Source organism: Herpailurus yagouaroundi, unplaced genomic scaffold (genome assembly GCF_014898765.1).
Source record: "Herpailurus yagouaroundi ecotype Mexico unplaced genomic scaffold, PumYag 187, whole genome shotgun sequence".
Taxonomy (NCBI): Eukaryota; Metazoa; Chordata; class Mammalia; order Carnivora; family Felidae; genus Herpailurus; species Herpailurus yagouaroundi.
In genome coordinates, this window is record NW_024412418.1 from 7,880,036 (window position 1) to 7,892,081 (window position 12,046).

At 58.4% G+C, this 12,046-nt stretch overlaps 1 protein-coding gene across 1 annotated transcript in view; it reads right to left on the reverse strand.

The window, feature by feature from the left end:
• MAPK8IP1 (mitogen-activated protein kinase 8 interacting protein 1) overlaps positions 1-2,865 on the reverse strand; it is a 9,608-nt gene extending 6,743 nt beyond the window's left edge. The window contains exons 1-2 of the mRNA XM_040495352.1: positions 2,557-2,865; positions 1,375-1,480 (exon numbers count right to left, since the gene is read on the reverse strand). Coding sequence (XP_040351286.1) covers positions 1,375-1,480; positions 2,557-2,627 — 177 coding nt within the window. The 5' untranslated portion in view covers positions 2,628-2,865. The remainder of the gene's footprint in view (positions 1-1,374; positions 1,481-2,556) is intronic.
• Between the last annotated feature and the right edge of the window lie 9,181 nt (positions 2,866-12,046).

Genomic DNA, 12,046 nt, shown 5'->3' on the forward strand with positions numbered 1-12,046 from the left:
GGGCAGGTGGGGGCACCGGCACGCGGCACCTCTCGACAGTCCCAGTCCGAGGACCCTCTAACCTGGGTTTTCTCTCGGGCCATCCTAACCTTGATCATTCAGAGCCCCAGTCTAGTTTCAGCTCTGCCACTAACTCCCTGGCACCTTGGACAGATCCCCTGACCCTTCAATTCCCTCTCCAGTTAACTGTCTCCCAGCTTCCCAGAGAGGTGAGGGCTTACTGGCCAGAGTGTGTGAAAGCCCCCTAGAACTTGTCTAAGTCCCCACAGGGTACACCTCTAGCTAGTACTGCCTCAGGGCCCTGGCTGGTGGCAGGGACCACCCTCTCCCGAACTCTGCTGGTGCATGTTAGGTGAAAGGGTGGTGTTGGATTCGGAACAGGTGTATGACCTTAGGGAAGCTATGTCAAGGCCCTGGGACCATTCCTCACCCTTGCTGGCCTGGCCGTGGGGGTACTGGAGGGTTATCCTCATCCCTTGGTTTCCCCTTGCCTGGCAGAGCTTACAGAATCTCTGTAACAGGCAACAGGAGTTCAACCCAGAGACAGGCACCCCACCCAGCTCACACCGCAGCTCTCCTTTGCTAACCATTCTCCTCTAATACCATGTCCACTCTAGCCACCCATCCTCCTGGGTGCTGACAGAAGCTCTGGACTCTGCAACCTAGTCCCGTGCTTTGCCTCCTATTTCCTGGCCAATGGTTCCTTTCTTCCTGTTCTGAAAAGACCTAGGGGGATCCCTATCTGACCCAAATTACCCGCATGCTGAGGACCCCCTGGCAGGATTCAGAACTTAGGGAATGGAGAGAGCCATCTGTCCTATGACAAAGCCAGGAGGCCAAAAGCAGCAGCAATGCTAGGGTAACCCTCCAGAGGATCCTTTAGAACTGCAGTCCAGGGAGGGTCTGTGGGGCTATGTGGTGTGATTTGGTGCAATGGCAGCCGAGGGAGTGCCTTGGCTCTTTTTTCCTGTCCCAAAGCACTGCAGACTCTAACAGACTCCACCCTGCTCTGCCTCAGGCCCTCTGCCAAGGCTGCTCTGGAAACAGTTTAGGGTAGTGCTGATCCTTCCCTTAACTCTAGCCCTAACTGCTACTGCCCTACATCTGAAGACCTCCTGTCCTCTCCCTTCTTGTGGGCAGTGGAAGGAGCTGCCTCTTGCCTTAGCCCCTGGCCCCCCCAAAAAAAAAAAAAATTCTGATCGAGCACCCAAGATGTGCCACGCATTGTAGTGGATATGTTTCTTGGATGTCATTTCATTTAATGAGCATGCCATACAGACCCTGAAAGTCCTTTTGTAGGTGTGGGGATGCCTTCACTCCTGTCCCTACCCATCCTGCCATCCCACTCAGGGGCTCCTGAAAGCCCACTCTTACCCGCAAGGACAGGGTGTCTTTGCACTGCAGGCTGATGCCACACTCCTCAGTGATCTCTGAGAGGTCTTCATCCTCAAACTCCTCCAAGCTGATGTCGTGGGTGAGCCTGGTGAGGACAGGAAGCCAAAGTTACCAACCCAGGAGGACTACTTAGTCCACTGATGTCTCCCTAGTACCTCTTCCAAGGGGCAGTCCCTCGAAGGCAAATCACAGCCCCCAGAGCATGGGACTTATCCACACGAGCCAAGACAAGGGGTAACAGGCAGGGAGAGGGGAGGCTCCAGGCTACTCCAGGTTATTCCATTTGGTTGCCAACCAGGAGGCAGTGCCTAGAAGGCCCAGCTGGTCAGAGCCTCAGCTCTGCCAGAGAAATGCCTCCCAGGGTCAAGGCAGGTGCCAAGGCCAATTCACCCATGGAGAATGCAGAGGTGAGAAGTGACAAGGGATGCCTGGAATAGGAGGGCTCCCCGTGCAATCCCTGCAGTGACAAAACCTGAGGTGCTGGCAGAGGCCCCTCCCCAGCCTCAGAGGAGTGCTCCATGCCCCCAGCCCAGGAAGACCGATGCCTCGTGAGCCCCGGGAGCAGGTGAAGGGAGATCTGGTGTCAATGTGGCTAGTTTCAGCCTGTTCCAGGAGAAACTACACCCCCATTCGGTGTTCTTCATCTCATCTCTTCAACCACAAAATCGCCTTGCCCAGCACACGGATCCTGAACAGAAGGCTGCAGAGGGTCAAGGAAGGCCTGGGGCTGGGGCTGGAGGTGTCATGAGCTCAGGAGACAGACCAGAGCACAACTCTTAACTGGCTGTACTAGAACCCTCTACCCCCAGGCCAGCCCCCACCCCACTGTAGTGACTGTCCGCTTGTCCCCTACACTGGCTCACCCCTAGCCCTGGGCACTCTACATGGCTTGGTGTGGGTGGGACATGTGAGAGAATTCTGTTGTGGAAGTTGGGGAGAATTCTGAGCCTTTTCCTAAGTAAGACAGGGAGATTGAGGCACAGAGCAAGGGAGACCCAGGAGTCCAAGGTCAACCAGGAGAGGTGGTGGCCCAGCCCCCAGCCCCAGCCCCAGGCCCACATCCCCTGCCTCTTGCCTCTGTCAGACCAAACAGAAACCCAGAGCTCCATGGAGCTGCCCCCTAAATGTCCCCCCGCCCCCACCAACCCCTCTACCCCCTACCAGCGCTCCCACTGGTCCTCCAACCAGCTGTCATTGTCTGGGCTCGAATCCATCTTCGGCACCAGCTTCATGGAGAGCCCTGCCCGGCCGGGGGGCTGCAGGGCCCCAGGGCCACCCTGTCATGCCCAGCAGGGTTGGGGGGCTAGGGCTCAGGGCAGGGCTGGGGCCTCGGGCCTCCACTGCCGGGGCCTGCCTTTCTGCGTCCTGCCCGCAGCAGAAGCCTGGGGAGCTCATTAAAAATAGATGGGCCAGGAGGAGAGGCAGTGGCTGCAGACCCAGGCCCCGGCCCCAGCGCTTCCCAGCCCAGCCCTCAGCTGCAGGCGGCTTCCTTCCCGGCCTGGCCCGGCAGTTGCAGTTGCGCTGAAGCCGCGGCGTTGCCGCCTCCCCCTCGGGATCGGATCAGGTTACTGCAATCGATGCCACCTGCCCTTCCAATGCCCCTGTCGGGGGCTGAGGTGGCCCCCCTCCTTGGACCAGGCTTGTAAGCAGATGGCAGAAATCTGGGATGTCTCCCCCCAAAAGCCAACCCTGATCTGCTTTAAAGGGCCAGCGCCACACTCAGGGCACCTGGTGGTGAGATGGGGTGGGGGTGGGGGTGTGCTTCTGAAATTCTGCATGAATGGACGCCCCCACCCACACAGCAAGGCGCTCAGCCCTCACACCTCATCAGAGAGGCTTCCGTGGGGCCAGGCAGCATCCAGACAGTGCTGCCCAAGGTGGGTCCGGGCCGCCTCTATTGACAACCTGGATGCAGGAGAGAACTCTGTCACCTCCCGGGGTTTCATCTTTCAGCACTCAGGAAGCGCCTATGGGTACAGGAGGTTCCACGGCCAGGGCTAAAGGCAGACCCTGTATGGACCCCTCCCGGGGGGGCTGGAAGGTAATGAGCTTTCTGCCACTGCGGAGTGCCATAAACAGAGGCTGGTAGGCGCTGGAGGGGACGGCAGAGAGGGGTTCTGACCAGGACAAGGGAGCTGGACAGACAAGGTGCTCTTTAAGGCTTCTTCTGACCTGGAGCCTGAGGGTGGTAGGCTCTCAGGGCTGGGGGATGGTGTGGTGTGGAGGTGGGGGTAGGCTGCGGACGATGGTCCGGCCCAGAAGCCACGGCAGCCCCGTTGTCTGACCAGTGCAGCGCGACACCTCGGGCCTCGGGACGAGAACCCAGTGGCCGGCGCTAAGTAAGTGGTCAAGACGCATCGGCTGCCTGGAAAGTCACAGAGAAGACCCACTCCTGCGACTCAGCCAGCATCAGAGAGCTGCAGGGCGCCTGGGCATCTGACCCAGAGGTGCCCTCAGGCGCCCTGCTCTGCCAGTAATCCTTGCACACATCCGCATCTCCTCCTCGCTGCCGGGTCCCAGCCCAGCTCCTGCCTCCGCAGCTCCAGACCTCCCCACTGGCCTGCTTGCCTCAGTGTCCCCATGCCGGGAGCGCTCCACCCCACCGACCATCAGGCGAAGCTGCCAGAAACACCACCCTTCTGCCCCCTACTCAAAGCCCCCTAAGGTTCCCTGCTAGTGGCAGGCCCCTTGGCTTGGCATTCAAGGTCTCCAGTTCCGCGTGTGACTGCCTGTACCTCCCGCACTTGCCTCCCCAGGGGTCTAGTCCAGTGCTCGGATGGAGCACCTGGCAGGCAGGCTTCTCAACCTGTGCTTGCTGGGAGAAGGCTCGGTTAAGCCCACTCCTCTGGGAAGCCCTCCCGGTCCCCCGTCACCCCTCACCTGTGCCTGGTGTCGCCACCTGCGTGGATGCAAAGCGGTGTGGCGGGACAGACAGGACCAGGCCTCCCTCAGACAGCCCGCCAGGCTGCTCCAGAGGTGGATGGAGCTCACATCGCCCACCCTTGTGCCGAGCAGGTGATGGCACACAGGTCCCCACCCTCCCCGCTCCATCTGGACTGTATGCTCCTGGAGGGTAGAGCTCGTGAGGTCACCTGGCACACACAAGGCCCTCAGGACACGCCTGCCACATGTTTGTCGAGGGACATCCTTAGCGTCCACCTGCTTCTCTCAGGCCAGAGTGTTCAGGGCAGGCCCGCAGCTCATCTCTGCACCCCCTGGCGTCCCACTGTATCCCACTTCCGGGGACGGCGGTTCTGGGGGCAGGCAGGCCCAGCTGTGAGGCCAGCTGTGGGACACGGGGGGAAAGAGCACCGGGCTGGGCTCGAAAGCCTGCACTGGTGTCCTGCTGCGGTGGGGGGGGAGGGGGGGGGTGAAGGGAGCTGCTTATCTGACCTCTTCCTCCTCACGAGGCAGGATGGCAGAATGGTCACCACAGCAGGCTTGGAGACAGGAGGCGCGAGACCAGGTCCTGACTCCGTCACTGATGAGGCTCGGGGCCGCCAACCCTCTTCGTGCCCTGCATCTCCCCGAATCCTCACTGCAACCTTGGGAGAGGGTTTTATTTTGCCCCTTTTCCAGATGAGGAACCCTGAGGCGCACACGGAGGGCGCCGAAAATCTAGTTTCCCCACATGTAAAATGAGCACCACCCCCCCCCCGCCCCCGCCCCGACCTCAAAGGTGCTGCTGAGGTTGAACACAGTGGAGCGTGTGGATTGCAGAGCGCTGTGAGGAGGTCACGACCAAGGAACGGGGGGACAGACAGGTCAAGCAGGCCCCTTGGTGAGTCACCCCCAGCCCCTGCCCTTAGCTCCTGCTCCTCCGGGCACCCATGTCCTGGGTCTCCAGAGGAGGCCCTTTGTGGAGGGAAAGCTTAACGGACCCTTGAGCCCTCCAGGCTCAAGGAAGGCAATTGTCGGGAGGAAGGGAGATGGAAGGAAAAGCTGGAGGGGAGGAGGGAAGAGGAGAAGGAAGTAGGCCCCCAGATCCGGCGGCCTTGGCGGCTTCCCTCTGGAGGCAGCTGCTCTTGACCAGTCAGGCCTGCTTTGCCCATTCGGGTGAGATGGTTCCTGAGGTCCCATCCACGTTAACATTTGGTGACCCCGTGTCATGGGTTTGCTCTCCGGAGACCTCCCTGACCTTTGGAGTCTGTATATTTGAGGGCCCCCTCTTCCTGTAGTGCTCTCCCCCAAATGAACAAGCATGTCTTTGTGCTCTGGTGTTTATCACATGGCCTTCTCCCTTCCACATGCCATCTTGCCTCCTGCTCTGCTCATCCCACCGATGGCAGCCTAGCCCTCTCCCGTTTGCCGTCTCAGCCCGGCAGCAGGCTGAGTTAGGAGTGTGTGCAAAGTAAGGGTTAAGTGGCAAAGTGCTGAGGCTTTAGCTGAGCAAGGCCAAACCCGAGCCAGGCATGTGGCTGTCCGGAGGCCATTCCTGTCTTCCCCTTCCTGGCTCTCTGGAAGTGAGGGAGGGATGCCAGCGGAGTGACCTTGCGTCCTGGCCATGGTGCCCCACGGGCCCCTCTCACAACAGAGAGCATCTGTGGTTCAAGCGCCCAGCCTGTCCCTCTGCCGCCCTGTGTGTGCTGGGCAACTAGCCGGTTTCCAGTAGTTCTCAGGCTGGTTTCCCATTTCCCTCTGGCTCCCCTATAGGCCATTCTCCACTGGGCAACCCAAACCAGCACGTGACACGCAAATCTGGTCTTGAAACCCCTCCCCAGCTCAGAATCCCTTAATAGCTTCCCCTGGCACTTAGGGAAAGGGGCCAAAATTCCCTGTGGCCTGAGGCTCCTTAGGGCCTCCCCGAACTCTGGGGTATCATTGCCCCCCCCACCCGGGTCCCTCGAGGAAGCCTTCCCTGACCTCCCTGACTAGGCCAAACAGCCCTGCTCCTGGCTTTCTCAGGCCCACTTACTGGTGGTTCTGGATCACGGCGATTAGACCTTTGGTTTCTGCGATCAGTGGGGTGGGGTGGGGGGCTCTACGGGGCGGCGGGGGAGGGCTCCCCTTAGGGGCTGTTGGTCCACAAGGGCAGGACCGTGTCTGTCTTGATCAATGACGTGGTGCCTGATAGGTACTTAATAAACGTTGGCTGAGGGGCACCTGGGTGGCGCAGTCGGTTGAGTGTCCGACTTCAGCCAGGTCATGATCTCGCAGTCCGTGAGTTCGAGCCCCGCGTCGGGTTCTGGGCTGATGGCTCAGAGCCTGGAGCCTGTTTCCGATTCTGTGTCTCCCTCTCTCTCTGCCCCTCGCCCATTCATGCTCTGTTTCTCTCTGTCCCAAAAATAAATAAACGTTGAAAAAAAAAAAAGTTAAAAAAAAAATAAATAAATAAACGTTGGCTGAATGAACCACTGGCCTGTTTGGGTTTTCTCCTTAAAATTCTCTAAGTCAGGTGCCCTTTCAACTCAACTTCCTGTGGCCCACCGACGTCAGGATCTGGGGCAGAATGTGCAGGCCCCCAGGGAGGTGCTGGCTGAAACGGTGGGGTGGGGGGAGCCAGCCCAGCATCCTCAGAACTCTCACCCCATGCCACCGCCAGCTCTGGGGAGGGGGGTGGGGGGGGGACACTGGAGCCAGGCTAGCTTTGTTTCTCTCGTCTCTAATTCCCTCCCTGACCGTGTCCACACTGTGGACACTGGTGAAAAACGGAGTCCACCCCAGGAAACAAGTCCTATGGGACAGTCCCCAAGTATGGGGTTAGAATGTGTCCGATCTGTTTGAAGCTCTCGGTGCTGATACGTAGCCGGGACTCTGGGATCTGGTGATTTGACTTTTGAAAAGCCGCCCTGAGAAAACAACCCCACATGCGGAAAAGGGTGCGTGTACACAAGGATGCGTATTTCTCCTAACAGCAAACCACTGAAAACAACTAATAGCTCAGCACCAGCGGGCTGGTTAAACCGTGCCCACCCAGGGCACGGGATATTATGAGGTCTTTTTGTCGGATATTACGGAGTCTGTGTGTGAATGCAGAAAATGGCAACTACTCTAATGAGCAAACGGAGCATAATGACCTCGTGGCTTCACATGAGGACTCACACGCAGGAAGAAACACTACCACGGACGCAGCCATGGACACGGTGGCATCTGGGGAGATCTTTTCTCCTCCGCTCCCCTGGATAAATTTTCTGTACTGGGTCAGACCAGCCTAGCGCCAGGCTCTTGCTCCTGGTTCCGGGGCTGCTGGCCTTGCCATGGAGCGGTTTCCTGAGGGCAGGGGGGTCATCGTGTTCAACGGGCACCAACTCCCTACCCCTGTTCTAATCCATGCACAGAGCCCAAGACCTCGTACACCGTAGGTACTAAATGAACGTCTACTGAAGGAAGTGCCACGGCGCCGGCAGCTCTGGGCGCCAGAACACGGCAGGGCCTACAGTTAATGTTGGTAGAGATCTTTTTGAATGAATACAAGGGTAGGGCCACGGGACAGAGGTGACATCCTAGAATGGGTAAGAACCCCTAAGTGCGGATGGCGGCAGTGACCCCACTTTGTGGGATCCATGGAGGGGCTCAAGCCAAGAACTCAGAGACCAACTTTAAGGCTCTGCCATCAAAGAAGTGGGGGTGAAACCCTGCCATGGCCATTGTCTGCCCCCCACATGGGGGGTTCGCTAGGAGCCGAGCCAGGGTTGGGGGGGAGGCTGCCCAGGCCTTAGGGCTGGGGGAGGGTGGCTCCAGCAGCAGCAGCTGTTCTGGTTTCCCTCCTCCCACGGAAACGTCTGCCGGAACAGGCCAGGCTCCGGGGCCCTGGGCCATCTCCCTGCTCTCTGCTGCCCCTTGGGTAGTGATGTTCTCTCTGAGGCTTCAGTGGCCTTCTCTCTTGAGACTCCCAGGGTCTCTGGCCCCAGCCCAATCCTCTCTAGTGATGCCAGGCCTAAAAACAACTGCCTGTCTGAATGCTCCAGCTGGGTCCCCAGTGGTCACCGACCTCAAGCTCAGTAGGCCTCCTACTAATTTCGCCTCCCTGCCCACCGAGCCTCTCATTTCCCACAGGGCACCCCATCTCCAGGGGGCCCAGCGTCATCCTGGGTTCCTGCCTCCCCCACCCCTTATACCAGATACCTCACCAAGTGAGCTAACCCGCCCCCGAAATCTTCCTCATGTCCTCTCCAGCCCCTCCTTGTCACACACAGGATGGCCAGTCTCCCAGTGGTCTCCCTGCCTCCCTGTCCGCTCTCTACCCAGCAGCCTGAGTGACCGTTCCCAGACAGCGACCCAACGCTGTGGTTCCTGCTAAACCTTTGCCGCTTCGCACTGACCCGCTGGCCCCGGCAGCCCTGGGCCTCTGACCTCAGCCACCATCACACTAGCCAGCCCGTCTGGTAAGACCTTGTCTGTCTCCCCTCTACACGGTCACCTGCGTGATGGCCAGGCCCGTGTCTGTGCCTCTGGAGCGTCTCCCCAGGGAGCCCGCCAAAGCGCAAATGTTTGTTGAGTGAGAGATAAATGAGGAGGCCTCTGCACCTCTCAGGTGGCCGTATCTGTCATCCCCAAGGCGGCGTGGTGAGGTAAAAACCATGGCATCCAGACAGTCATGAGGCCTGGGTTCTGCCACTCACCTGCTCTTCTCAGGGAAGCCACTCACACTCTCTGGTCTCCTCCTCAGTAAAAGGGAAGGGGGTTTGGATGAGCTGAGTTTTGAGGCCCCTCACCCCCAGCTCTGCTCCCACATACCCAGGGTGGGCCGCTCGCTGTACTTTTCATAAGCACCCTTTGTCTCTCCCACATGGACTGTCCCTCTGTCCCTCTCCTCTATCCCACCTACGCAGCTCCGTGTATCCACTGGGCATTTTTCTAAAGTCTCTCTTCTAGAGTTTCCCCTAGAATGAACATGAGCCACTTTAATTTTAAATTCTCTTTTCTAATGTTGTACGTTACAGAAGTAACCTAGGCTGCTTGTAGAAATGAGAAGTCCAATAATAACTGAAGTATGTGACATCAGTGACAATTCCTCCTCTGATACCACATCCAGAGGTAACTACTAGTAACTGCTTGGAGCATTTCTATAATCAGAAGGAAAAAAAAAACAAAAAACCAAACAGAACACTTATTTAAACCAACTACCAACAAACAAATGCTCTCCACCTCTCCCATGTCCACACCATGCTTTCTCCCTGCACATGCTCTGCCTCTGCCCTCAGGGCTCTCTCTTTTCAGGGTGGCTCTGAAATCAGACGTCCTGAACTCAAACCCCAGATCTGCCATTTACCTAGTCTCTTTATGCCTCAGTTTCTTCATCTGCAACGTGGGGATAATACTATCGCTCTGCTTCTATGGCTCTGGCGAGCATGAAACGCTCTCGCGCAGAAAGCAGGTAGAACAGGGCTGGGCAAAGGGAGGACCTCCCAGGGGGCTCAGCATGTCCCACCGTGATTCTCTGACAACATGTTCTTCTCTGAGCTCCAGGAGGACAGCACACAACTTACCCTTAATAATCAACCAAGAAGGCATTACTGAGCACCTACTCTATACTGGGCAGCGGGCAAACCAAAGTTCAGGTGTTGACTCCTTATGCCTTCTGGAAGCTGACAGTGGTGCTGGGGGCACACGTCTAGTAACAACACCAGCCCTGCATGAAAGCAGCTCCCCGCAGCCCCTGAAACAGTCAACGCGTGTTGTCCCATTCAGGTCCGCCTGAGTGGTCCACCTCAGGACCACCCTGAGCAGGAGCCAACACCGGCATCGTGGAGAAGAAGAAACAGAGGCTCTGGGAGTGAAGTGCCCAGTCTTGGGGCACGCAGCTAAAAAGGCTGGGCCACACTGCAAACCCAGACCGGCTGGATCCATGACCCCACCAAAGAGCCGTGAGAGAGCGGCGACCATCCAGGGTTAACCCGAGCTGGGCGAAGGGCTATGCAAGGCAGAACAAGGGAAAGGTCAGGAGGGGCTGCTGGAGCAGGCAGGGCAGACCATGTGGGGCCGGAGACACTGCCTTTATTATTCCCACGTGCTGGCCTTGTCCCCACAGCCAGGCCACAGTGTCCTGGAGGGCCAGCCCACGCCTCAGCCTTGGCACACTGCCATTCTCGCCCACCTGGCCGGGACTGGACACTTGCTGGCTGGCATCCACCTCGTCAGTTCCTCTCACTAAAGCATCCATGCTAACCTGTCTGCCGGGGGCAGGGTGGGGTGGAGGGCACTGTCACCCGGGGATTTGGAAGCAGGTAGAGGGAGGCAAAACTGTTCTCTGGGCCAAAGACAGGGCCTGGAGGCAGCGTGGACTGAACACACACACAGGGCCCCAGGCTCTGACTTCCTCAGGGTCCTCAGGCAAGCCACTGCCTTCCTGAACCTCAATCTTGTTATCTATAAAATGGGCAGACCAATACCCATGCCCGTGAGGGTAAATGAGCCTGCCCTAGGAATGCTTTGAACAGTAAGGAGCCATACGGAGGACGGACAGCATGGAGGGTGGACACTTGTTGAACACCGACTTCATGCACACTAAGGAATCAATATTAATTAGCTCGCCTAATAGATGGGATTGTCAGGTCAGCCAGCTAGAAAGTGGTGGGGCTCAGATTTGAACCCAGGTTCCTCTAAGCTGTTCCACTGTGGAGGGGCCCTCTGGTAGGAAGGCAGTATTTGCCCCCTGGCTGGACGTGTTATACCAGGTGGAACTGGTCTGGGACCTCAGCCATTACCCAGAGGCACTACCCACGGAAGCCCCCGCCCTGGAGCCCTCACGCTTGGCCTCCTCCATCTGGTCCCCTCCCTCTGGTCTTCCCGGTTTCTGAGCTGAGGACCTCCGGGGAGGTTTCTAGTGCTGATGATGCCATTAGAGATCCCCAGGGGTCTCTACACACCTGAGGGCCAGGGAGCCAGCAACCCCTTGGTCAGAGAGAGGCTGGCGCCAGAGCCCAGCTGGGGCCTGGCTGGGGTGGGGTGGGGGGCAGGAGAAGGGAAGGCGCCAGCTCATTAGATAGAGAAACAATGGGGTATATGTAGGCCTCCTCCTAGGCTCTGGAGCAGTTACACCCTCTGCTTCCCCCTCGCCAAATGGGCCCAGGATTATGGTGGAAGGACATCCACCCCTTCCCCATAACACCCGCTGTCCACTTATCTAGAATCCATCTCCCAATTGCCTAACACCAGATAGTGGGCAGAGAGAGGGGTGAAGGGGGACTCAGATCACAGACCTGGGTACTTGCTCCAGCAGGGACACCTTCCACCCAATGTCCTTGGCTACTCCAGGTATGCTCAACCCAGACCTCCCCCAACTACAGCTGGGCGTAGTGTCTCTAAGCCTTCTGCACGTGCACGCACCTGGCCAGGTCAGTGCTTGCCTAATTCTACAGAGGGTCCTGGCCACGCCAGGCCGGGGAGTTAGGCCCCTCTGTCCGGGCAGGGCTGGGGGAAGGGCCCACGGCTTCCTCCTTCCAGCACCAAGGTTGCCAGTTGCCCCAAGAAACTGGGACCCACGGGGCGCCCCAGCTTGCTCCCATCTCTATTCGGAAGCTTTCCGACTGGGCATAGGCAAAGCCCTAGCCTGCCTGCCTCCTCTGGGATCTCAGTCCAGACCCCAGGCCCTGCCGCAGTACCAAAGTGGGGGAGAAGGCGGCCTGAGCGCCCCCTCCTCCAATTCCAGTTCTGAATCTCCTAGCCTAGGGCATGGAATGGCGGAGGGAGCTGCACCACGGCTATGCAG